Below are 25,164 nucleotides of genomic sequence, written 5' to 3' on the forward strand. Positions count from 1 at the left end.
AAGTAGATGCTGTACATTTTTTCCAAATCATTTAAATTCTTTGGCAGAGAAAAGACTAGGACAATATTACATCCTGGAAACCAAAAGAGAAGGGAATATAAAAAGAAAAAGTGTGGTCATCACTATTCAGAGAATTATACGTTCTCACTGCATACAACTGTTTGGCTGTCATTTTCAACGATGTGCATTTTGTTTGTTTTGTTTTTCTCATGGTTTGAGTTCCCCTGACTGTAGTAAATATGAAACCTCTTCCCTGGAAGGAGCATGTGGCTTAATATGTACTCACTGCCATTTATTGAGCTCTGACTCTCAGCCAGATACTGTAAAGTTCTTCACACGTATGACCTAATTTAACGTGCAGAGTAAGCTTATGAGTAGGTATTAAAATTCCTGGTTTAAAGCTGTTCGATAGCTTGTTCAAGGTTACATAGCTCATAAGTGGCAAAGGACAAAGATGAAACTGGAATTCGGTTCTGGCACTAAAGCTTAGTTTGGTACATGATCACTCGGCCATACAGCAAGTAATTTGTCCCCCATCTTTATTCAAGGGAGAATTGTTTTTAAAGGGCTTTAAAGTAGGGAAAGTTTAACACTGGAACGGTCCATCCAAGAAGAAATTGGTAAGTGTTCCATCTAGATCACTTTTAAAATTGGATTTATTTCCATCAGTCTGAAATGGATAGAACTGGTTCTGCCTGGTAAAAGGATGATGGCGTAGACCCTGTAGAAGTTCTTCTCACACATTCTTAGGACAACCTTCAAACCCTAATCATTAACTAAATGGAAAACTACAAACAGAAAAATGGAAATCAACTCTTTCTCAGAGAGCTAATATAAAAACACGTTATTATATCCAAGGACATATTTCCCAAAACTCTCTTTTAAGTATGCACTTTGGGCATACCATGTAACTTCTGTGGACTTTGGTTTCCTCATTTTAAAAAATGGGAAGGAATAAAAATGCCTTTCTTTTCCAGCACTGAGTCAGCTGTGTTTGAGATGAATTCTGGTAAAAAAGTAGCAACCACTGATGGTGAAGGTGAGGAGAATAATGAGCTCCTGCCAGAGATGCTCAATAAATGTGGCCCAGAGCTTTTGCGAGAGAAGAGATGGAGAGCAGGGCACTGGGCTCCTATGCTCCCATCCACTAATAAGAATTAGATGGGGACTCCTATGCTCCCATCCACTAATAAGAATTAGTATGAGAGTTGCTGAGTGTGCAGAGCCTGAATATCACATTCCTTATATCATTATATCCTCACATGAGCCCCACGAGGAAGATGATATACTATGTCTACTTTGCAGATAAGGCAGCTACATGGTAGAGGGCAAATTAATGTGACAGAGCACATCTGTATTCAGACTGATTCCAAAAATCATATTTTTTCCACTGCACATGTTGCATGAAAAGATGCATGAGAGGAAAAAAGTAGGGCAATGAGGTAAAATAACAAAATCAGATGTGCTGGCTTGTATGCTTCCCTTTAGAAGGGGTTTAGAAGAAAAGAGAGAAGCACAGAGAACTGAGAGAACTCCAGGAGCATAGTGAAAAAGGATAAGAATATATGTCACAGATAGATTCGATGTGAGAATCCGTTTCACAAGCAAAGAAAGAAGCTGCCCTGCAAGAGACTATGTGTTCGGGTCCCTGAACTAATTCTGTGAGGATGAAACCAAGGACGTATTACAATGTCTAACATCACATCAGCAGAAGAGTCAAAGATAACCCCAATGTTTTGAGCTTGGGTGTCTTGATGGATGTGTTGCCAATAGTAGGGACAGAGACTGAACAAAGAGGATCAAGTTTTATGGGAAGAATATGGATTTAAGTACATTAAAATGCTGCCTTTGAGGTGTGTCGGTGGAGAGATACCCAGTGGAAACATCTATCAACAGGCATGTGGAATCTCAGGCCCAAGGTTACCAAGATTACAGCGCTGGACCTAGAGGACAGCTCAGGCCCAGAGGGGAGGACATGAGGATGAGATGCATAGAGGTGATGATTGAAGCTATTGCAATGGCTTCAGAGGCAATCAAAGAGGAGAAAAAAAGAAAGGGAGACTGAGAAGAAATGATTAAAAGTTGGAGCACAGAGCAGGAGAGTCAAAGGTCACTAAAGCCAGAATTAGAAATAATGTTTGAATAGAAAGTTGACCAACAATATGCATATCAAATATGCTTTTATCTAGACTCGGCTCTGTTGGGAAGTAAGAGCAGGTGAGACTGGGAAGCTAGCTGGGCTGCATGTTCTATCAAAGTCCTTGATCGCAAGGCAAGGCCTTTATTTGCTAGTAAGAAGAAAAAATGTTATTATACTGCACTTTGAATCTAACCAAAACGGCAATGGATGTGATATAAATCACAGACTGGAATAGAAGAACACTTCGCTGGACTATGTGAAGCAAATATAAAAGAGGAGGATATTTGATTTGTGTATGTGTAAGCTCTCCTGCCCAAAGGGATGAAAACATGAAAAGTATTTTAAGAGTTGGACCTATATTGCATGTAACAAAGTCATGATAAAGAAGGAAGGAGAATGATGGGCATGATGATTATTTTATTTATTTTAAGAGAAGTCTTTTCAAGATACCACGTATGGTAGTTTCTGCAATGACCAAGGTTTAAGAATCCTGTATGCCAATGTGCCTTGCATCCTCATCCTATAACCTAACTATTGTAGGTTCCGTCTGGAACTGGGCAGGGCAATCCCATATATAAATGTGAAATCATGAGATTGTATGGAAAGTGCCTGGTTGAAATGTAACTGATCAGAAACGCTTGCTCCTGTTTTCACAGTGGATGCCAGTCAAGAAACATAACAAAGCTTTGAGATGTGAAGCAAGCTGTCTCTTATTTTTGTGTATGTTAAAGACTCAGTCTTGAGAAGATACAGATGACGCAAGAGGAAGGGGAACATAAAGATGATGAGGGCCCAAAGAAGTGAACTGAGCTTGGCTTTAACCTAGCCACTGCTGGAAGCTAAGTTGCACTCTGATAAATTACATATACTAACTCATTTAATCTGTACAACTCTCTATTATGACCCCATTTTAAGGATGAGGAAACAGCTTGTCTAAGGCCATGCAGCTGGTATGTGGCAGAGAGGTCCATGTAGGCAACCTGACCCTAAAGTTACTGTTTTTAACTGCTATGCAATACCATTTCTCAGTATATAAAGTCACTGTGCTGCTGGAGGAACATGTGAGGAATACATAGAAGAAACTGAACAAAATGAAATAAAAAGCTATATAAATAATAGCAGGTTGAACCATATGAAATTGCCATTCGTGCAGGTCAGAACAACAGCATTGGCAATTTCATATGGCTCATCTAGAAAAGGGGGACATGGGAGTATTCAAAAGTGCATATTGATCCCGCTGCAGAGTGCCAGACACTAGACACTGATGAGTGCAAGCTGGATAAGATGGCCCCTGCCTACAATATGCCCTGGCTAAGCACGGGAGATGAATATGTAAATATGAATTACAACAATATAGGATGCTTGCCCTAACGTAAGTATGTGACTCAATGGTCCTCAACCTTGACTGAGCAATAGAATCAACTATGGACTATTTTATAATTGAGATCTCCCATCTGAGACAGTCCAATCAATCTTCTGGGGTGGGTTTTTGAAAAAAGACAGGTAATAACCTCTGAAAATAAATGAATTGAAAATGATAGCAGGGACTTCAAAGGCCATAATAGCGTCCTTGTAAATTTCCCAGGACATTTATGTGCATGAAATAAAAACTGGTGGATTGCAACATGTCTTGACTGCTTTAAGGCCCCAGGTCCCACTGAGAAGTTGATGAAAGCTGCATATGTCTTTGGCAGAAAAGTGCCCCTGTACACATGGAGTGGGGGTCCACAGAGCCAGGAACAAACAGTTAAGAATTCCTGGATTAGAGAATGTTGTTGAAAAAAATAAATAAGCTTTACCATGGGAAGTATAAGAATAGGACAAACATGAGTTAAAAAAAATAAACTGTTGATTAAAGCTGACTTAAGATTTTTAGAACAGGGAGCATATAGCACCTCTCCCTCAGTGAGGTGGGGAAGAGAACTGATGCATAAAATTATGGCAAAGACACAGTGGGAGAGTTGTGGTGACAGAGCATATATGAACTTATTAAGGGGATGATGGGAAAGGTGCAAAAAGGAGACGACTTTGGTAGGAGACTCTGGGATTCTAGAACTGCTGAGGTCTATAAATGTTCATGTCCAGCACCAGGGGAAAAATTAACCAAGGACAGAGCAGGGAGAGGAGGGAAAGGAAAATGAACAATTAATATGTTATGCTTTTAAAAAAATGAGTGAGATCAACTTTTTCAAATTTTGAATATTTAAGTATTGCTTTAGTTAAAATTATTATCTAATGAGAAAACCCCTTGTAAGAATAAAAAAAAGTACATATGCTACAGTCCTATAGATCCCAACATTTAAAAATCAATATTTAGCCAAGTATTTTTTTTTTTTTTTTGCGGTACGTGGGCCTCTCACTGTTGTGGCCTCTCCCGTTGCGGAGCACAGGCTCCGTACGCGCAGGCTCAGCGGCCATGGCTCAAGGGCCCAGACGCTCCATAGCATGTGGGATCTTCCCGGACCGGGGCACGAACCCGTGTCCCCTGCATCGGCAGGCGGACTCTCAACCACTGCGCCACCAGGGAAGCCCTAGCCAAGTATTTTTAACGAGCCATGATATCATAGCTGTCCCTAAATATTTCCTCTTCTGTTTTAAAATCTCCTTTATTACATCCACCAGCACCTCTGCTCACCCTAAAAGTAGACCTAGTCTTTACTGTGGCTGTGTTTCTAAGTCTCTTAACAAGCCCATGTTGAAGACATGTTTTAAGTTTTATTTTTATTCCTTAATTTCCTTTCTTTTGCTTCCCCAGTCATTGGTAGAGAGAACTACTTCATTCTAGGACTCTCCAAAGCCATCAGGAGTCTCTCTCTCCCCTCTGCCACCCTTCCGACAACATTCCTTTCTTTACTCTCTCCTGATACTATAGGAATAGCTATTCTATTGTCCTTATTAATTATGAGTGAACAAGATCAGCACCATGGGTACAGTTCTTAAGTGTAGCAACACATAAAGTACTAATGACATTCTGCTGTGTGCTTACAATGCAAAAGCAATAACAACAGGGATGTTAGCGCTAGCTTTAAAGAAAAGATACTGAATCTTTATATTGTCTCCTGCATCTACAGCTACATAATTGATATGCATAATTTAACTCTGTTTTACATGAGTGTATCTGGTTACTATGTCTACTTATAGATGTAGCTTATTATTATATACATTTAGAGATGTCTGATGTACTAGCTGAAATTTTATTTCCACATACCTCTGTGGGAGTCTGTTGAGCCTTCTTTTCAGATTTTGGCAAATCTTTGCTTCCTCTTCTCTTTAAAGATAGCTGAAATAAAGCATGAGTAGATTTAGTTTGGTAAACTACAATTTTAATTCAATTTTATATTTTTAAGTATCCTAATTTCCTATGATAAAACCAAGCCAAATGAAAAGTGTTAGTTTAATAGCCATAAGGGAGGGAAAAAAAAACCAAACCAGATAGATTTAGATATATTTTACTTTGGATGGGGATACATATCACAATAGAAGAGTAGCTGGCAATTGTCAAGGTGATTTGAGAAATACAGGAAACCTACTATAAAAACGCAGAAAAGCAATTTGGAGAAAATTTAGATCGATAACTCAATATATTATATTATTCAAATGAAAGAAATCCTTGTTAGCATTCTACATCATTAAAGAAAAGAAAGGAATACGGTATTATTTGCAGTTGGACTTAGGTTGTTATAAGCTTATAAAGACAAACTTTCAGTGGATTTATGTAGAATTCAAAGAACTTCCTCACCACATATGCATGTAGACAAACATGATACACATGTTCATATACACTCTTCCACACACATGTAATACAGTAGGGAATAGTAGGGGTTATAGTAAAATGGAGATGGCATGCTCCATCTAAAGGAGCCAGCTGAGAGGGAATTAGGAATGTAGGCTTTTTCAAAAGAAGCCGGAGATCTGGATTTTTATGTAAAATCTCCCCCATTTTATTGGCTGGCTCTAATTGAAATTCAAACAAGTACACTTTGTAGGTCAAAAAATACACATCTAGTGTCAAATCCTTTCAAGGACCAGCAGTATTGATCTCTGGTGCTCAGTTCCATTTCTCACCACCGTTAAAATAAAGTTCCTCTGTATGAACAGTAACTGTATGTATGAGTATCTACCATGTACCAAATACTGAGCTGGATACACAATTAAATAATGCACCTACCATTAGTAAGCTCACAATTTAGCGTGGGAGACAGGGATGCAAACAAAGTACAAGTTGGCAAATGCCGTGCTTTAGGTTCTGTAAAGAAGCGACTTTGTCCTAGTGTAGCATCACCACCATGAGAGTAAGAGCTGCCACACAGCAGACGTTGAAAACAATATTTGCTGAACTAACGAGTGAATATGAAATATGAGATTCTGAGGTCAAAGAGGAGGACGGCGGTACAGGCTGACAGGAAAAGGAGGCACGGTTTCTCTGAAGAGCAGGCTTCATGAATTTGCCAAGAACTGCAAATTAAATTCTTCACATGTTAATTTCTAACCCAGTTCCAGTGTTAAAGGCTGGCATACGTTCGTGCTGCAACTGCTTTCATTCAGCATAAAAAGGAAACTACAGAGCCAAATGAATAGTCTACGTGGTTATTTATTTCTAGTTCACAGACATTCTCCATGTTGCTTGTATAATTTTCTTAGAAACAGAAGCTGTGGGGACTGATTCACCATAACCAAAAGTGATTTAGGAACCAAGCAGCAAAAACAGTCTCAAGAAAACCAAGAATATAGTGAGAGCTGAACTAGGGAATCCTGGAACATTCTGTATAGGGGCTACCTACAAAGAATCACCTAAGTTTATTTTGTTAAATATTTATGGAATGCTCTTACTTTGAATTTACTCCATTATATGTTTATTTAGCACCTACTAATGCACTTCATAAGGTACCATAATAAAAACAGCACAGTCTCTGCTCATTATGAGGTTCCTGATTTACTTGGCAAATGGTCACTTCAGTGGGCAATTTAATACAGTGCGATGAAAGCAATGATAATGCAGAAGCAATATTAACTGGCATTGATTGAGGACTAATTCATGTCAAACACTTTATATACATTACCCCAACTAATTCTTAAAACACCCCTTTAGGCTCCTTTTGCAGATGGTAACACTAAAGCTTAGAGAGGTTAACTAGATTATTTAAATCAGTGGTTCTCAAAGTATGATCCCCAGAACAACATCATCAGTGTCACTTGGTAACTTGTGATACATGCAAATTCTCGGGACCCATCCCAGAACTACTGAATCAGAAACTCTGGAGATGGGGCCTAGTGAGCCACAATTTAACCAGCTCTCCAGGTGATTCTGATGCATGATAAACTGTGAGAAGCATTGGTCTAAAGTCACTGCTTGGTAAGTAGCAAAGTCAGATCTTGACCCAAGGCTTTCTGATCCTTATTATTTACTAGATCACAAAGAAGAAAGGCTTAATCCAGTCTAGGGCTGGAGATGGTATGGGGAACTAGAGATGATTTCCAGAAAGAAGTAACAGCTTATCTTGAATCTGGTAGACGAGGACTAACCCAGCTAAAGATGGAGAGGAGGGCGAAGGGAAGAACAAAGCATTCCATGTAGAAAGACCATTTCTGGAACACAAAGAAATTTGGGATGGCTGTAACAAAGTGTGAGGAGAGGGTGACATGGGATTTACTATCAGATCTTGAAGGACATTGAATAAAGTTTGGATTTTTACCTCATCAAGTCAAATTATTGTCCTAAGGTCAATTAGAAGTATTAAGAGGTTTAATTACTAAATTATTAATTTACTAAATTTAATTATCCAATTAATTAGAATTAAATAATTAAATCATAATGATTAAATTACATTATTAGATTAGTTAAATTTAATTATTAAGTTATTATTAAAGGAGTATCCATAATCAGATTGCCATAGAAGAAATACAAAGACACAAAGGTTGCAGTCCAAATGACCATGAGGTAAAGGGATGACATGCAAGTGAAATGAGGGAAAGTGTGCTCTGGTTCTGAGAACTTTTGGGGGGGGGTTGTTTTTCATTCATTCCACATATATTTGTTGAGTTCTGGCATATATACGGTACAGTATGGTTATACAAATATGAGAAATATTTTACTCTCCTCCCAAAGAGATAACTGTTTATGATGGTAAAAAGAATGCAGATAATTAGTTAAAAGAGTAGACAGAATTAACTGCATTTATGAATAAAGAACAAACAAACGATTGAGAGAGCAAAGAAACAGCTATGGTTCCAGATGTGGGGAAATCAGAGAAAATCACCCAAGAGCGCTGACCTTTGAAGGACGTGCAACATTTCAACAGAAATAAAACCAAGTCAACAGCAAGGGCAAAGGTGTGGAGGAAGAAGCATGGCTTACAGATGAATGGAGACAGAGACACTATAGAGACGAGATAGAAGAAGATGCTTCAGGGACTGAGGTCAGCTTGTGGAGATGAGAAATTTAGATTTTATCCTGTGGGCAACGTAAAAATGAGTCCTCTAAATTAATACAGGAGAAATGCTGAAACTAGGCCATCCTTTCTTAAGAGGCATTTTCTATTTTACTTTTATTTAAACATCACTTAAGTGGTGGGTCAAACTCAAATAAAGCTCTGAGAGAAGGTTTCCCCCTAAATAAAAATATATTGCCTTTAAGGAACCCCCAGGACTACCTGTACCTTTAGGTATCACATTTAAATTTTCAATAAATATTTAATCATCTTTTCGTATTCCTGTAAGTTTTTATTAACTTTCTGACCCCAATGAAACAAGGATGAGAGATTCATTTGGGAAGAGAAAGCTGGAGAAATAAGGTAAGTCTAAACAGTCTCTCTTTCCCATGAGGATAACATTTTGTCACCGCCCCCCCAATCATACCATCCCACATTCATGCACTAAATCTAGGAACCTCTATAAGGGGACCAGTTTAGGAGGCTAGAACTAAGTCTCACATTTTCATCTTTGTTCTCAAAGTAGGCGCTTCAGGTGGCTCTCTAGATAAATATGTTGAAAACATGTCTTGTCCACATCTTAATCCTTTGCATTCCCATCCTCAGCTATCCAAAAGAGACTGCTGCTCTTTTTATCCACGTGAAGGCCAGGAATTAGAAAGTTTTACCAAAAATTGTTTGCACAGCAATTATATAAATTGGATTTGTGTTCTAAAATGTTTTGAGACTGACTTTCTTCCTCGATTAAAATTTGGTACACTTCTTAATATGTGATCTCTTTGTGTTTTTAGCAATTAAACAACAGAGAAGAACCTGTCTAAAATGTTATTTTTATACATATTATTTGTACAAAAATCTCCTATGTTTTTAATAAAATTAAAGAGGGATCCATTTGTACGGTGATTAAATCAAGTAGGAAACTATAACTGTATTAATATAGGATTTATGGAGCACTAAATGTGTGCCATGTACTTCCCTAAGTACTTAATATGTATCCATTCATTTAATCTTACCAGTCTTAGGAGTTTGCCACCATTATCCAAAGCACACAAAGGATAAACCACTTAGCTAGCAAGTGTTCGAGCCAGGATGTAAGTTATCCAGCTTCACAGCTTTTGCTCTGAACAATTACATCCCACTGCTACTCCAAAAGAGGGTTATATTATTTCTGGGCATATCCTTCTGTATGCTATTACATCATAGCTGCATGGGTTTGAGGCACTAGTTTACATATATTACACATGAGCAATGTATTTTTCTATTGTCAACAGAGAAGTCAGCAGAAGTGACATATACACTCACTGGTTCTCACAGTCATCCTGTGAATGCTTGTGACTTCAGGGTGACATTGGAAGTGACGCATGGGGATTTCTGACTGAAGGCTGGAGGAAAACTAAAGAGCCAGAAACTCTGGCTCTGCTACCGTCTGAATGTTTGTGTCTCCTCAAAGTTCATATGTTGAAATCCTAATGCCTAAGATGGTGGTAACAGGAGGTAGGACCTTTGGGAGGTGCTGAGATCATGAGAGTGGAGCCCTCAACAATGGGATTAGCGCCCTTTTAAAAGAGACCCCACGGAGCTCTTGAGCCTCTTCTGCCATATAAGTATACAAGTTTGTGACCTGGAAGAGGGCTCTCACTTGGCCATGCTGGCATGCTGAGCTGGGACTTCCCAAACTGTGAGAAGTAAATTTCTGTTGTTTATAAGCCAACCAGTCGGTGGGATTTTGTTATAGCAACCCAGTTTGAAAGGGAACAGGAGAGGCTCTTGTCCCTAGAAGTCCTCCTCCTTGCCTTGTGTGTTACATCCTTGACACCTGGCAGAGGAGGGGCAGGTAAGAGCACCCAGAGATCTTGCCCACAACCACATTCTCCACTCTATCCCCACAACGTATGAGGCAGGGTCCCAAGCTTTATACAAGACATGATCTTGAGAAGCAAAGGGAATGTGGGTGAAGGAGGCATGCTAGGATGATCAGGTCTTGTTACTCTTCTCTGGCAAATCTTCCAGTGGTTTTCCAGCTCGTTCAGTCAGAGCCATGCTTTACTAAGGCACAGGAGACCTTGACTACACACTGGATTTGTCCTGGTAACATTTTAAAAAGACATGACCAGGCTTCAACCCAGACAAATTTCAACAGATTCTGGGGTTGGGCTCAGGAATTTCTTTCAAGCTCCCACAGTGGGTAAAATGTACAGCTGGCTCTGAACCACAACCCTGCGCTATGTGGTCAGCCCTGCCCCCCACCCCAAACAAGCTCTCCAACCTCATCCCCACCTCACTCCTCCTCTGCTTTCCCGGCTCCAGTGTCACCAACATCCTTGTGGTTCCTCAAACATGCCAAGCATGCTCCAGGTTGGGCCTTTCCTCTGCCTGCAACACTCTTCCTTCATACACTCTCACCACCCACTCCCATAGCTCATTCAGGGTCCCTAATTAGAGAGGCCTTCCCAGACCACTCGGTATAAAAAAACAGGGAAGCCCCTATAAAATACCTCCTCTACTCTCTTCTCCACACATTCCTTGTCTTCCTAACTCCGCTTTATTTTTCTCCAGACCTCCTCTCACCCTCTGACGTGTGGATCTGTTTCATGTCTGTCTCATTCTGGGATGTGAGTTCCACCCACGCAGGGCCTTTGTAATGTTCTGTGACAGCTCTGGCTCTTAGAAATATACCTGGCACAAAGTAGTTGCTCAGACAATGTCAGCTGAATGAGAAAATAGCTACTTCGACCTTATTTTTTACGTAGCTTTGTTTTTCAAGCATCCTAATCCAAGAAATTGGTAGGTTAAAACAAACAAATAAGTCCATTTTAAAAGTTCCATTTAAAGCTTAGAAAAACAAAGTGTCTCAACCTTTTCAACAAAAAGACTAAAGAGTAAAAAATGTATGAGCTGAAAAGTATTTAAAATGGGACATATGATACACCTTTGTTCTGTTCTAATACTTTTTTTGATTTTTACAAATTCACTTTCCCAGCGTGATAAATTAAGATTCTAGGTCTCAAAATCATTTTGTAAAGGATATTTGGTACCAACACTCTTGATGGCCTATCTGCCTTTGTGGCGGCTTCTCATCAGCACCTCTACAACAGTTTCTCTTCTGCCCCTGGCCCTGGAAGTCTACAGAGTCTCTGCTTCTCTTCCTGCCCTCAAGCCTGGATCAAGACACTCTACACCAAAGTGCCTTCTTAAGTGACCTCTTCTTAGCTCTCAGTCGTGGAAGGTACCAACTCAATGACTCTCCATACTCTTTCACTTTCCCTAGCCTTGGAGAAACATCAATGTGATAATTCTTATGTGAATTAAGTTACTTTCCATGTAATATAATTCACCAAGGATTTACAAAACATAATCTGGAAATTATGGGCATAAAGGAACCTAACTTAATCTGGAAATTATGGGCATAAAGGAACAAAACATAATCTGGAAATTATGGGCATAAAGGAACCTAACCATAACCATATACTATATGACCAAACACCTCCTGTTCCTTAGACAGAATTAGTCCAGTGTCTCTTATACATTAGACTTAAGACTTTATTAGTGATAAAGGCTTTCCACAGTAAAACTGTTTACAAAACTGGCTGTATTTTTCCCCTCCCAGTAAATAGTCCATTTACAATGTGCCCCATTAAGAGGCAGAGTCTTTTTCTGCACCTCTTCAAACTGGGCTGGCCTTGTGACCCGCTTTGACCAATAAAATACAGTAGGAGTAAAATGTGGTAGGAAAGATGACATGCTAGTTCTGACTCTACCCTCAAGAGATTGTGCAGATTTCTGCTCATTCCCTCTTGGAAACATGCTGCCCCGTGTGACAAGTCTGGGATAGCCTGCTTGATGAAAAGAGTCACATGGCCTAGTTATTCCCATTGTCCTAGCCAACAGCCAGCCAACTCCCAGAAGTAGAGCTTCCCAACTGACTGTCAGCTGACCACAAATATATTCGGGGACCCAACTGAGACCAGAATAATCCATACAGAGGGCAAAAGAATTAGGCAAATAAATGATAGTTTAATGCCACTAAGTTTTGTGATAGTTTGTTGCACATAAACAGCTATTACATTTACCAAATATTTTTCATCATTGAGTTTGAAAAATATTCAGTTGATATTTATTTTAAAAAATCCTTTATTCAAATCCCAGAAAAACAAAAGACATACATAAAAGGCTAGTAGAAGAGCTGAAGGGAGGATCAAAAAACATAGGAAAAAAAGAAAATCAATGTACTTTCTTTGTTTTTATTTTTCCCCTACTTTTGTCAATATTTTGATTCCATAAAATATTTTTTTAATAAAACTGAGCTTTAAATAAGTTATCATAAAAGCTTACCTTTCAGTTCTAAAAGGTAGATGCTTCTCTTAAGATACTTCTTTTAATAGAAGAAGGTGTTTAATTAGCACCGAAGGCGTGATACAAGTTAAATGCTAATAAAGTTCATCCTAACAGTCAAGCTTAATACAGGGTCTGGCTCAGCACATTTTTGAAGTACTACTATTTGAACTTAGCTTTTATTCTTCCCTTTTCAGAAGAACTGATGTATACATCTTTACAGTGCTTCCCTCGATCTAGGTTTCTAATTTATATCTGTCAATTTTATTTGTCCTTTTGTTTCTATAGTTTTCTTAGGCAAGGCAAGAAAAATAATTTTACAAAATTTCCTAATTAAGTCAATTTACAGAGTTGAAACATAAAAAATTCAAAGAAAGCTGTATTGAGAAAATTCTCAATTGCATTTTAAGGACTAGATTTCCCAAACTCCTACTGATTGTTAGTTTAAAAGGCCAGAATTTAGAAAAGAATATTATAGAGAAGAGAGGAAAAGAAAGTTGTCATTAATAAATCCATTCCAAGAAACAACTTTGGAAGATTTGGGGAAGAAAATTAATCAACAATTTAAATCTGGGATTTGTTCCCAGAAAATACTAATATTTATTAGTATTAGTATTAATTTAAAAAACTGCATTTTTCATTCTTGGGGAGGATGGGGATCCCCTTCTGAATATTATCACAGAGGTACATGTCACACACGGAGAGGTGTATCTGGCATACAGAGTGTGTGTCATGGAGGTGGAGACCCACATCTGCAAGAATAAATCAACCCTCTTCTGCCAGAAGGTTATCTTCTCCTTCTGTCCCATAAGCCCAGGCCCCTTCTGAGTTATGAGGCTTCAAAACTTATTTTTTCTTACCTACAGTGAATGCCTAAGTAAACACTTTTAAAAGCTGGAAAAGCTAGATTTCTGCTCTACTTCAAACCAATGCCAAATTGAAATAGCTGGGATCATATTCTTTGTTATTTAAAGGGTTTTTTTAAAATAAAAGTATCCTATGAATTTTCCTTTTCTTGGCTCCTTCATCCTTCTCCCTTTGTGCTGATGTAGATATCCACAGCAGAGGTCAGACTGAATAGAGAGTTGTATAAATTCTTTATTGCTAAAGAATATTAATGTGTGGATTCTGTAGAGCATGCTATCAAACCAAACCATCAATGAAAGAGAAAACATTAGAACTTTTGCCTATGTGGGAGTCAGGATTATCTCCTCAGGGCCACATGGCTTTGAATGGCTCTAGAGTTGCATAGTGTCTTTCCTTTTTAAAAGTCGTTCTTTGGTGCCAGTCATTATTTTAGATCTCTTCTGCTCTCTTCCTAGAATATTACTTGTTACTAGTGCTTAAATGTTGTTAGATTGGAACTCATTTTCCATAATTAGTACAGTGAAATTTAGGTAAGCCAGAAACTTGAAAAGCAAAATACTGAACTTAACTCCAGAAAATCCAAAAGGTCTGAAGGACCATGTGATGTCAGAAGGGAAAAAAATGAAGGTTTCTCCCATTAATGGGATGTGGTTGCTATAGAACTAGAGGAAATGAATTGGGAGGAAACTGGAGATAATACTATAATAGTTGGGGCTTATAAAATCTTTGTAAAAAACATCCCTTTTAAAAGTTAGGTTTGGACCCAATAATTCCCTGCCTTCCATTGCGTGCCTTATACTATACGACCAAACACCTCCTGTTCCTTAGACAGAATTAGTCTCTGTATTCTCTAAGCTACTTGAAGATATTCAAAGGGTTCAAGGCTACTGGTGAGAGAGTTTCTGATACAAGAATTTCTTACATCATTTTAGAAATCCTCTTTTGGAGTAGGGTGTAGGTTGTTAGAAGGTCTTCCAAATTATCAATAATAAACTGATCCCCAAACAAGACCACCTTGCTTTAAAAAAGCAAAGGCAACATGATAAGAGTGCTTCTCTGATATTCATATCACATATTACACTTGGATAGGTATATCCTGAAAAGGCCTCAGAAAGTCCCACACAAATGAACAGATACAGGACTGGAAGCTTTCTCAGTTGAGACTATTTTTTTTAAACCTGAGAGCCTGGTTAATGACTTTTGAAGTAATAATCATTAAAAAATTATTTTATGTCTTACATACTTGATCCACAGTAAATGTATGCTTACTAAGCGATGAATGTCATCGGCAAATGCGGAGATTTACATTCCCTTCTAATTTGCTCTAGTTAATGAATTGAGTTCTAAGCACCACTGCATTTAGTAATTAAAATGCATTTAGAAATTAAAATGCATTTAGAAAATTATGGCTGGGCAGTGAAAGCAGTTTCTTATGGCTTTTCTCTATAATAAGGCAAAGAAAACAATCGCGGCCAGCATTTGTACGTTAAAATAATGATTTGTCCAGTTTTTATATTGTGTATCGACCAGCTTCTACTTAATTAATGCAGTGATATTAACATCATTTTTGTATCAACTTTAGAATCTTGTAAGAAATAGGTTTGAAGTGCCATTAAAGATGACAGGATGCTAAGGGGTGGGTATTACAGGTGCTTTAAAATTATGCTTTACACAGTCACACATTTAGATATTTCGTGATAAAATTTCAAAGGTCAGAGTATTCAGTAATTCCCAAAATGCACTTCGGAGGCGGGGGAGTAGAAGCAAGTTTCTGGGATAATTCCTAAACTAAGTTAAAAAGTGATAGCCCATAATTGTGCTTTAAAAATTTTGGAATTAGTTGCTAAATTTTAAAATGTGGACAGTTTACATTTTAAAAATTAAGATTTCTAGTTTCAGTTGAAAAACTGGAAGACCTGGTAAAGTTGGGTCCTGATTATGGCGTGGCAACCTTAGATTGGAACTGACTACTGAGACATACACAATATCCACTTAGCCCCATCACTCAACACAGATAGCCTCACTCATTCATATAACCTGTTTGACCCCGGAGTGACAGCAGAATGATCAAACTCTGCTCTGGACTGCTAAGGTCACATATGTGGAAGGAGCCCAGGAAACTCAATCTTCCATTCAGTACCTTACAGGAATGCTTTCTATACCACCTAGACCCTGCCTGTGCTCTTCCAGGAGCTTGCTTCAATAGGAGGCAGGCAATACAATCCCTTTACAAATGGCTCTAATGGATAAGATGTCTTTATTTTCATCTCAAATCCACTTAAAGTAGAAATCACTTAAAGTGATTCAAAGAATAAATCTACTTTATCTTCTATATTAAATCCTTTCATTTAGAAGGGAGTGATCACATCTGTATATAATACCCAGTACTGTATATAATACCCAGTACTTTTAAGCATTCATCATGTGACATGGTTTCATGTCTAGCTTACAGTCAGCTTAACTCCCTAAGCCTATTTTGTGTAAATAGCTGTGAATATATTTCTCTCCTTTTTGTATTTCTGTAAATTTTAAAAAATTAAATTGTAAGACATCACATTTATTCATATTAAATTTCATTATTAATTTGGGTTTACTGGTCTAGTATGCTAACAATTTTTTTTGTTCTGTCCTTGCCTGTATTTTTCTTGATTGCTACAAGAAGATTCTGCCTACATATTCTTTTATTAGAGTATAATAGGTATGTACTAGACATGTAGTTGAAATAACATGAAAACATTTATAAATACAGCATGCCAATCAAAATCTCTGTAACCTCAATACATGCATCAAGTAAAAATCATGAATAAAGTATAATCATAGACTATTTTCTCCACAACTCTTAAATGGATTGGAAAAAAATCTTGTTTCCATGGTTTAATTCAATGATAATCAACTTATTCCTGGGAAATTGGCCTTTTACCATTTTTAGTATATGTGCTGCCGAAGCGAGCACGGCCTTTTACCATTTTTAAAGATAGAGAAAGTAGAGGCAGAAGTAATTGGTTTTAAAAAAATTCACAGAGTATATTTAAAAGCATAAAGAACTAAATCCAAACTTTTAAAAGCAAATAATACATCCACAGACTGTATTTTGTTTGCATGTATATATGCACATTCATAGAGCAAGTGAGTATGAGTGTATGTCTATGTGCATACATGCATATGTAAATATGTGTGTGTATGCATCGGACCATGTGAGAGTATGCACATGTGTACACATGTATGTGTTTTAGGTCCTGGAAAGAATTTCTACACATCTTAAAAATTGCTCAGTGAATTCTAAAACACAAAGATAGTCAGAATCTCTGTAACCTCTATCCATATACCAAACACATAGTTTGAAGTCTATTAGAGATATGAGAACACACGCTCACTGAAATAAGTTATAATCTTATTTTACTTTATATTAAGGGATATCTTGATATCCTTTGGAAGTGTACTGTTTTTGATCAAATCAGCTCATTTCAAAGTTACTTTGGAATAAATGGAAAATCACTAAATTTCTGAAATTTTAATTTGAACAAAAACAAGTACCATATTTTAGGCTAAATAAATTTACTTAATTCCTTAATACAATGTTAAAGAATGCACACATATTCACACACATCTTCTTTAGACAGGAGAGCAACTTAACAGCCACACATACATTAGTCCCTTTATAAATAATAAATAAGTACCTGGAAGATACATGCATGAACATAGAGCACGAGCTATCACTGGATAGGAAGAAAATATTCCATATATTAAGGAAGTTATGGAAAGTAATCACAGATGAACCAGATTCATTTCCTAACTTATTATTTTTTAAAGAAAATCTACCCTGTTCACATTGTTACTCTAATTAAAAGAATTTGGGATAACATGATACGAAGCTATCTCTTTCTTCCTATTAAAATATACTTGAAGGCAAAGATTAAAATGTACATGCAGTAAGACTGGAAACTAAGATTAATGGTCAAGCATTTGTCAGAATCTGAGAAAATTTTCCTTCAGTGATAGCATCAGTGGAATTCAACAAAGAAATACTGTATCTTATATGTAGTCTTTACGGTCTGAAACAAAAGAATTGGAGCTGCAAATGAACCAGGACTAGACATCCCTGTTTCTTAAAAGTTAAACACAAATTTGCCATATGGCTCAGCAATTCCACTCCTAAGTATATATCCAAGAAAAATGAAAACTTATATTCACCAAGGACTTGCACAAGAATAATGTTAAGCATTATTCATAATAGCTCAAATGGGAACAACCTAGATGTCCACCTACTGATGAGTAGATACATAAAGTGTAGTATCCATGTAATAGAATACTATTCAGCAATAAAAAATGAACTACTGATACATGATATGACACAGAGGAGCCTCAAAAACATTATGTTAAGTGAAAGAAGCCAGGCAGAAATCATACACTGTATGATTTCGTTTATGTGAAATGTCTAGAAAAGGGAAATCAATAGATATAGAAAGTAGTTTAGTGGTTGGGGATTAACAGTAAATGGGCATGTGTGATCTTACCGAGGTGATAAAACTGTTCTAACACCGATTTATTGTAATAATTGTACAACTTGGAAAATTTGCTAAAGAAAAAAACATTGAATTGTACAGCTGTAACGGGTTAACTATATCAGGGGTCCCCAATACCCGGGCCACAGACTGATACAGGTCTGTAGCCTGTTAGGAACCGGGCTGCACAGCAGGAGGTGGGCAGCAGACGAGTGAGCGAAGCTTCATCTGTATTTACAGCCGCTCCCCATTGCTTGCATTTCTGCCTGAGTTCCACCTCCTGTCAGATCAGTGGGGGCATTAGATTCTCATAGGGGCGTGAACCCTACTGCAAACTGTGCATGCGAGGGATCTAGGTTGCACGCTCCTTAAGAGAATCTAATGCCTGATGATCTGAGGTGGAGCTGAGGCAGTGACGCTAGCACTGGGGAGCAGATGCAAATACAGGTTATCATTAGCAGAGAGGTTTGACTGCACAGAGACCATAATAAATCAGCTGTTTGCAGACTCATATCAAAGCCCTAACAGTGAGTGGCAAGTGACAATGAAGCTGCATCTTACGGAGTAGACTGGACATAAGCAACATGCTTTGGGTGTCACTGTCTCGCATCACCCCCAGATGGGACCATCTAGTTGCAGGAAAACAAGCTCAGGGCTCCCACTGATTCTGCATTATGATGAGTTATATAATTATTTCATTATATATTACAAGGTAATAATAATAGAAATAAAGTGCACAATAAATGTAATGTGCTTGAATCATCCCAAAACCATCCCCCCCTACCCTGGTCCATGGAAAAATTGTCTTCCACGAAACCGGTCCCTGGTGCCAAAAAGGTTGGGGACCACTGAACTATACGATATATAAAACATACCTCAATAAAGTTATTAAAAAAACCCCAAACAACTAGGCAGCCAACACTTCTACATCCCTACTTTCCCCAATACATGCAAAACTATTGCACAAGCTCTACTTTACCATGTATCTGGAGAAATGGCCTGGCCCCTTTGCGATCAGCAGCTCTCTGGTTATTAAAACTCCAAAACAAGTAGGAACCAAGTAGGGAAGGAGTTAGATAATTAATTGTGCAATGAATCAAGAGATATACTCTTTCCTTATCCAGGGCATCATGGGTAGAAGCATAGACAGAAAAGCCTTGGGGGCACCTATATTGGGGTTTATTGTTTTTCTTATACTAAAGTAGGCAAAGAACAACTACAAGCTGCTTCAAATGTTTCTAAGATTCAAATTCTCCTCATGGTCAGTGTGCCTGAGTGCTGCAGTAGTAGACTTTCCTATGTTCTTTCAGAATAGGCCAAAAAGATGAATGTCTACTAGCCAACAGAAATTGGGTTGGAGTTGTGCATATCAAGTTGCACCACAGCTTTGGATCTGAGAACAGGCACCAAGGGGGACTAAGAAAAAGTTACACAGTGAGTGTCTTGAGCCAAGATTGAATTTAAAAAGAAAATCTGACATTCAATGATAACAGTTTCTAAAAAGAAACAAAAATTAGAAAAAGAGACGAAAGTGCATTGGACAAAGACACTTCAATAGGGAAAGGATAGTCTTTTCCCCAAATGGTGCTGGGGCAACTGGAACTCCACATGCAAAAAGGTGAATTTAGAAACCTAACTCACACCATACACATAAGTTAATTCAAAACTGATCGTAGACCTGAGTGTAATTTCTAAAACTAGGAAACTCTTAGGAAAAAAAAAAAAAAAACCAGAATGATTTTCCGGTGGGTTAGGTGAAGATGTCTTAGATGTGACACCAAAAGCACAAGTGATAAAAGAAAATACTTTTATAAATCGGACTTCATCAAAATGTAAAACTTCTGCATTTTAAAAAGCACCATTAAAAAAGTGAAGACAATCCACAGAAGAAAACATTGCAAATCATACATCTGATAAAAAGTTTGCATCCAGAATATATAAAGAGCTTAAATTCGAACTGAAGAATATGTAGACTAATAATCCAATTCAAAATAAGCAGAAAACTGAATAGACATTGCACAAAAGATATATGAATGGAAAATAAGCACATGAAAAGATGTTCAGCATCATTGGGGAAACACAAATTTAAACCACAAAGGTATCCCGCTCAACGTTCAATAAAATAGCTATAAGAAAAAAGGTAGGTAATAAGTGTTGACAAGGATGTTGATAAATTGGAACCCTCCTCTCCATTGCCGGTGAGAATGTAAAGTGGTTGGTACAGACACTTTGAAAAGAAGTTTGGCAGCTTCTTTAAAAAGTTAAACATAAATACATCGTATGAGCCATAAATTCTACTCTTAGATATCTATTTAAAGATATTGAAACACAGGTCCACACAAAAACTTATATGTGAAGGCTCATAGCAGCATTATTAATAAAAATGGAAAAAAATCCAATGTCCATCAACTAATGAATGGGTAAACAATGTGATGTGTGTATATATATATATATAAATACACACACACACACACACACACACACACACACACACAATTGAGTATTATTTGGAAATAAAAAGGAATGAGGTATTGATACACGCTACAACAAGAATCAAGCTCAAAAACATTAGGCTACTTTGCAGCAACATGGATGGACCTAGAGATTAGCATACTATGTGAAGTAAATCAGAAAGACAAAGACAAATGCCATATGATATCACTTATATGTGGAATATAAAATATGACACAAATGAACTATTTAAGAAACAGAAACAGACTTAGGGTTACCAAAGAGAAAAGGGGTGGGGGAGGGATAAATTAGGAGTTTGGGATTAGCAGATACAAACTACTATAGATAAACAAGGTCCTACTGTATTGCACAGGGAACTATATTCAATATCCTGTAATAAACCACAATGGAAAAGAATATGTATATATATGTATAACTGAATCACTTTGCTGTACAGCAGAAACTAACACATTGTAAATAAACTATACTTTAATAAAAAATAAAACAAATCAAAACATTAGGCTAAGTGAAAGGAGCCAGATGCAAAAGGCCACATATGGTATGATTACAATTATATGAAATATTCAGAAAATACAAAGCTATAGATGTAGAAAACATATTAGTGCTCGACTGAGGTCAGGGGTGAGAAGAGAAGGTGACTGCAAATGGCCACTAGGAATCTCTGTGCAGTGACAGAAATATTCAAAAATTGATTAAGGAGATGGTTGCACAATTCTGCACATTTACTAAAAAACATTAAATTGTACACTTAAAACAAGCGGATTTATGATATGTAAATTACACCTTAATAAAGCTGTTAAAATAAAATGTATTGGGTCAATTTTAAACAACTATTCAGAGAATTCCCTGGTGGTCCAGTGGTTAAGACTCAGTCCTTTCACTGCTATGGGCCTGGGTTCCATCCCTGGTGGGGAACTAAGATCCCGGAAGCCATGCGGCATGGCCAAAAATAAAGAAAGAAAGAAAGAAAAGAAAAGAAAAAGTTCAGATAAAAAGAAAGGAAAAAAACAAAAAAAAAGTCTGAATATTATTTTGAAATAATTTTCAAAGTACAGAAAGCAGCTTTGAAAACTGCTTAATATGATAATAAATTCTTAATAATCTTACTCTTAATAAGATAGTAAATATGGCCTCTATGAACCAAAAATAGAACGTCATAGAAGAGATTAATCTCTGAAATAGGGAACTGTTGGGAATAAGAAAATTCACAAAGGACACTAAAATTCAATGCAAAAATTAAATTTTGCACTGGAATCTTTAAAGAGCATGACGTGACGAACACAGCAATTAACTCAGTGATATTAAGAACAAACTTGAGAAATCATCCAACACAGGTGAAAAGGATAAAAAAGGTGAAAGGATGAGAAAAATAGGTATAAGAAGTACAAAGTGAAGAAAATCCTAGGGAAAAAATAGAGCATATGTGATTATCAAGCCTAGACTACAAGAAAGTTCCTCTGAAATAATTAATAAATAGATGTTAATTTTCCAATTAAAGGGTCTATACATTTTGGGTATATTACAAAGACCATCACCTAGATATATGCCCTGGCAGTGTTTTTAAACTGGTTATTCTCCTTCAGCTGTCCAGATTCATTCTTGCCCCTTCTCTGCCCTGCTCTGTACTTTGAGAAGTTGACCTTTGCAGACCATTTTACCCAGGCTCCCTCCCCTATCAATTACCTTCTATTTGGGTTTGGCCAATTGAAGGCACTGGCAGAAATGCTGAGGGATAGAGGGCAGGAAGAGAGAGAGTTCAGGGGGATTCTCCTTGCTCCCTCACTTTTTTCAACACCACATCTTAGTAGTAGATAAGACCCCTCCAGATGACAGCTCCCACTAGGTGGATCCTCTCCACAGTTCCAGCTTTCACTGGCCCCTGTAACACTATTTCCTCAGCAATGTCCTCATCTCTAGAGGTATTGATGGCTTCCAAGTGTTGTTGCTAGTCTTCTCTGAATGCCTCATCAGCTCAAATTAAGAGTTTGTTCCCTTAATCCTACCTACGCCACTGTGAATAATCCTATTCATTTGAGCCATCTAGGGTGAATTTTACTTCCTACTGAAGGACACTGATTTATACAAAGGGTAAAGAAAAATAAACATGCAGAGAGAAAATAATATGATATACAAAAGACTCAAAGTCAGACAAATCACACGCTTCTCCACTGCAAAACAAATGCCAGAAGCTAATGGAAAAAATATATATAATATGAGAAGAAAAAACTTTGACTCAAAAATTTCATTCTGCGTTCCTATGTGAAGTCAACCAAATGCTAACTGGTTGTATTAAAGCTGTTTGCTATGTATTAAAAAACAAAAAACAAAACTCAAAGTTAACACTAGTAGAATTAAAAATGTCTTTAAAACTTTTTAAAAATTTATCTTCTGAATCACTGTAGAACATAATTATTCTAATTTAGCCTTATCTCTAAGTAAATGAATTTGATAATTGCATTTTATCCTTGAAGGACAATACTTTCCATATAACAGATCCTCCTAAATACAAACAGATGGCTACCGTTTCATAAAGTTCTATGAAAACCCTTTTTCCATGTGCAAAGAGGCAGTGGATATAATCACATACCAACATATTAGTCACTCATTATGCACTTGAATGCAATAATCAGTTGGGTTGTCTAATTATTTCTACTATTATTCAAGGCTCTTGGCCAATGTAAGAATGCTTACTTTGTGAAGGAAAGAAAAAATAATGTACTTAATTTTATTTACCACTATGATTGATGGGCTAGACAAATTAGAAATAACTGAGCTAGTCAGAAGATGAATATAGAACACTTTGAATTTTTAAGCGCTTCTGAGTTGTCATGCTGAATATGGATGGCTCCATTAAGTAAAATATATAAGTATAAAATGGAAAATGTCAGGAGAGCAGCTAAATGACATCTTTAAATGTCATCTTCAAATGTCATTTACCATCTGGATAAAGATCACTTTAACTGACCCTGAAATGTAAAAATCAGAATCAGAACAGACATCAAATAAGTGACTGTATTTCCATTAAAATGCAATCAAGTATAAAATATTCAATATATGACTGAATTTTAAATTTGGAAAATACTTCCTAATATACAGTGAAATTGCATGTTATATTTACTCAAACGTAACACAAGTATTGGAAAACAGAGGAACCAAGTAAATTCTAACTTTAGGAGCTAAAGCTGGGCTCTTCTGACAGCAATCATGTCTTCTGAAACACTGCTTCTCTTGCCTGTGCATTTATTGATAGCTTTTGTATGTATAACGGTGTGTGTGTGTGAATTAAATGAAATAGGGTTCTTAAATTCAGAGAGCATAGAATTTAGCTGTGGAGTCAACAAAAGCTACGAAACAATCTAAAGTATCTTGTGCTTGAATACAAGAGCCCTCTACTCCCTGCTAAGATGTTTCTTTTTAAGAAGAATGTTTATAGGGCAGCAAAGGTAGGAGAGAAACATTTATCCAGACAAATTAGTGCTGTGAGCCCCTTTGATGGATGCAGGGGCAGACAGTGCAGCCTTGTTGTAAGCATGTTCCCCAAACCATTGCAAATGTGAGCTAATGGATAGTGAAGCAGCAAGGACTCAGGACATGCCCCATGCCTCATACCTCAGGACAGACAGAAGTTAGAATGGTTCCATAGTGAAGCTAGATGTAAGGGGGAACTTCAGAAAGCAGCAGACATTCACGGGAAAAGAGAAAGCAAAAGTGTTTCAAAGGCCTGTATAAAAGAACAAGCACCCTACATAGATCTAAAGTTTCAACCTCATGGACTTAAAATTTCTTTCTAGGAGCTGTCTTAATCAGCTAATCTAGAGCTATGTGATAATAATAACATTATTAACACATATTCTTATACTAACAACACCACAATCTGATGTCTATATCATACCTTACAGTTTTTCAAGCACTTTCACCCATGTTACCTCCTGTTATGCTTGTGAATAGACTGGATAGGGAAAATATTTATTTTCCTTTAAGAGGTGATTAAATTGAGAATCAGCCATTAAATAACCTATCTGAAGTAACACAGGTATTAAATCTGTAAAAAGAAGAGCCAGGATCAACAGACCTGAAAACATTTTTCTAGCTTTATGTTCTTAGTTGTTTGTTTTTGTTTTTTTTCCTCCAAAGACTCCCTTTTTGTGAGATAAAATAGATTTTTCCTATAGACACACCTTGGAAGTATTCTCTCAAAGCCTGCCCAGAGCAATCCCTAAATGTGTGCTACAGGTACAGAACTTAAAGATTCTAGGAGTACTGAGGTCCCTACCGAGGGCAGGTCATGTGTGGGTCAGGAAGAAGACGGAAGGGGCAGCCTGAGTCCCTGCAGTGAGGCCAAGCTGGCTAGTGGAGACCATGGGCTTGGAGGCAGATGGACTAGTGTGGACCTGGCCTGCTTTCTGAGCATTGAGTGTTCAGC

The 25,164-nt window shown here is 37.3% G+C and overlaps 1 protein-coding gene across 9 annotated transcripts in view; it reads right to left on the reverse strand.

Moving 5' to 3' along the window:
• Nucleotides 1–25,164, reverse strand: part of MTCL3 (MTCL family member 3) — a 60,603-nt gene that overhangs the window by 20,002 nt on the left and 15,437 nt on the right. For all 9 annotated transcript variants that reach the window (XM_079939521.1, XM_079939520.1, XM_079939519.1 and 6 more), the window contains exon 5: nucleotides 5,349–5,420. In XM_079939521.1, coding sequence (XP_079795647.1) covers nucleotides 5,349–5,420 — 72 coding nt within the window. The remainder of the gene's footprint in view (nucleotides 1–5,348; nucleotides 5,421–25,164) is intronic.

This window comes from Stenella coeruleoalba (assembly GCF_951394435.1).
Source record: "Stenella coeruleoalba genome assembly, chromosome: 12".
NCBI lineage: Eukaryota > Metazoa > Chordata > Mammalia > Artiodactyla > Delphinidae > Stenella > Stenella coeruleoalba.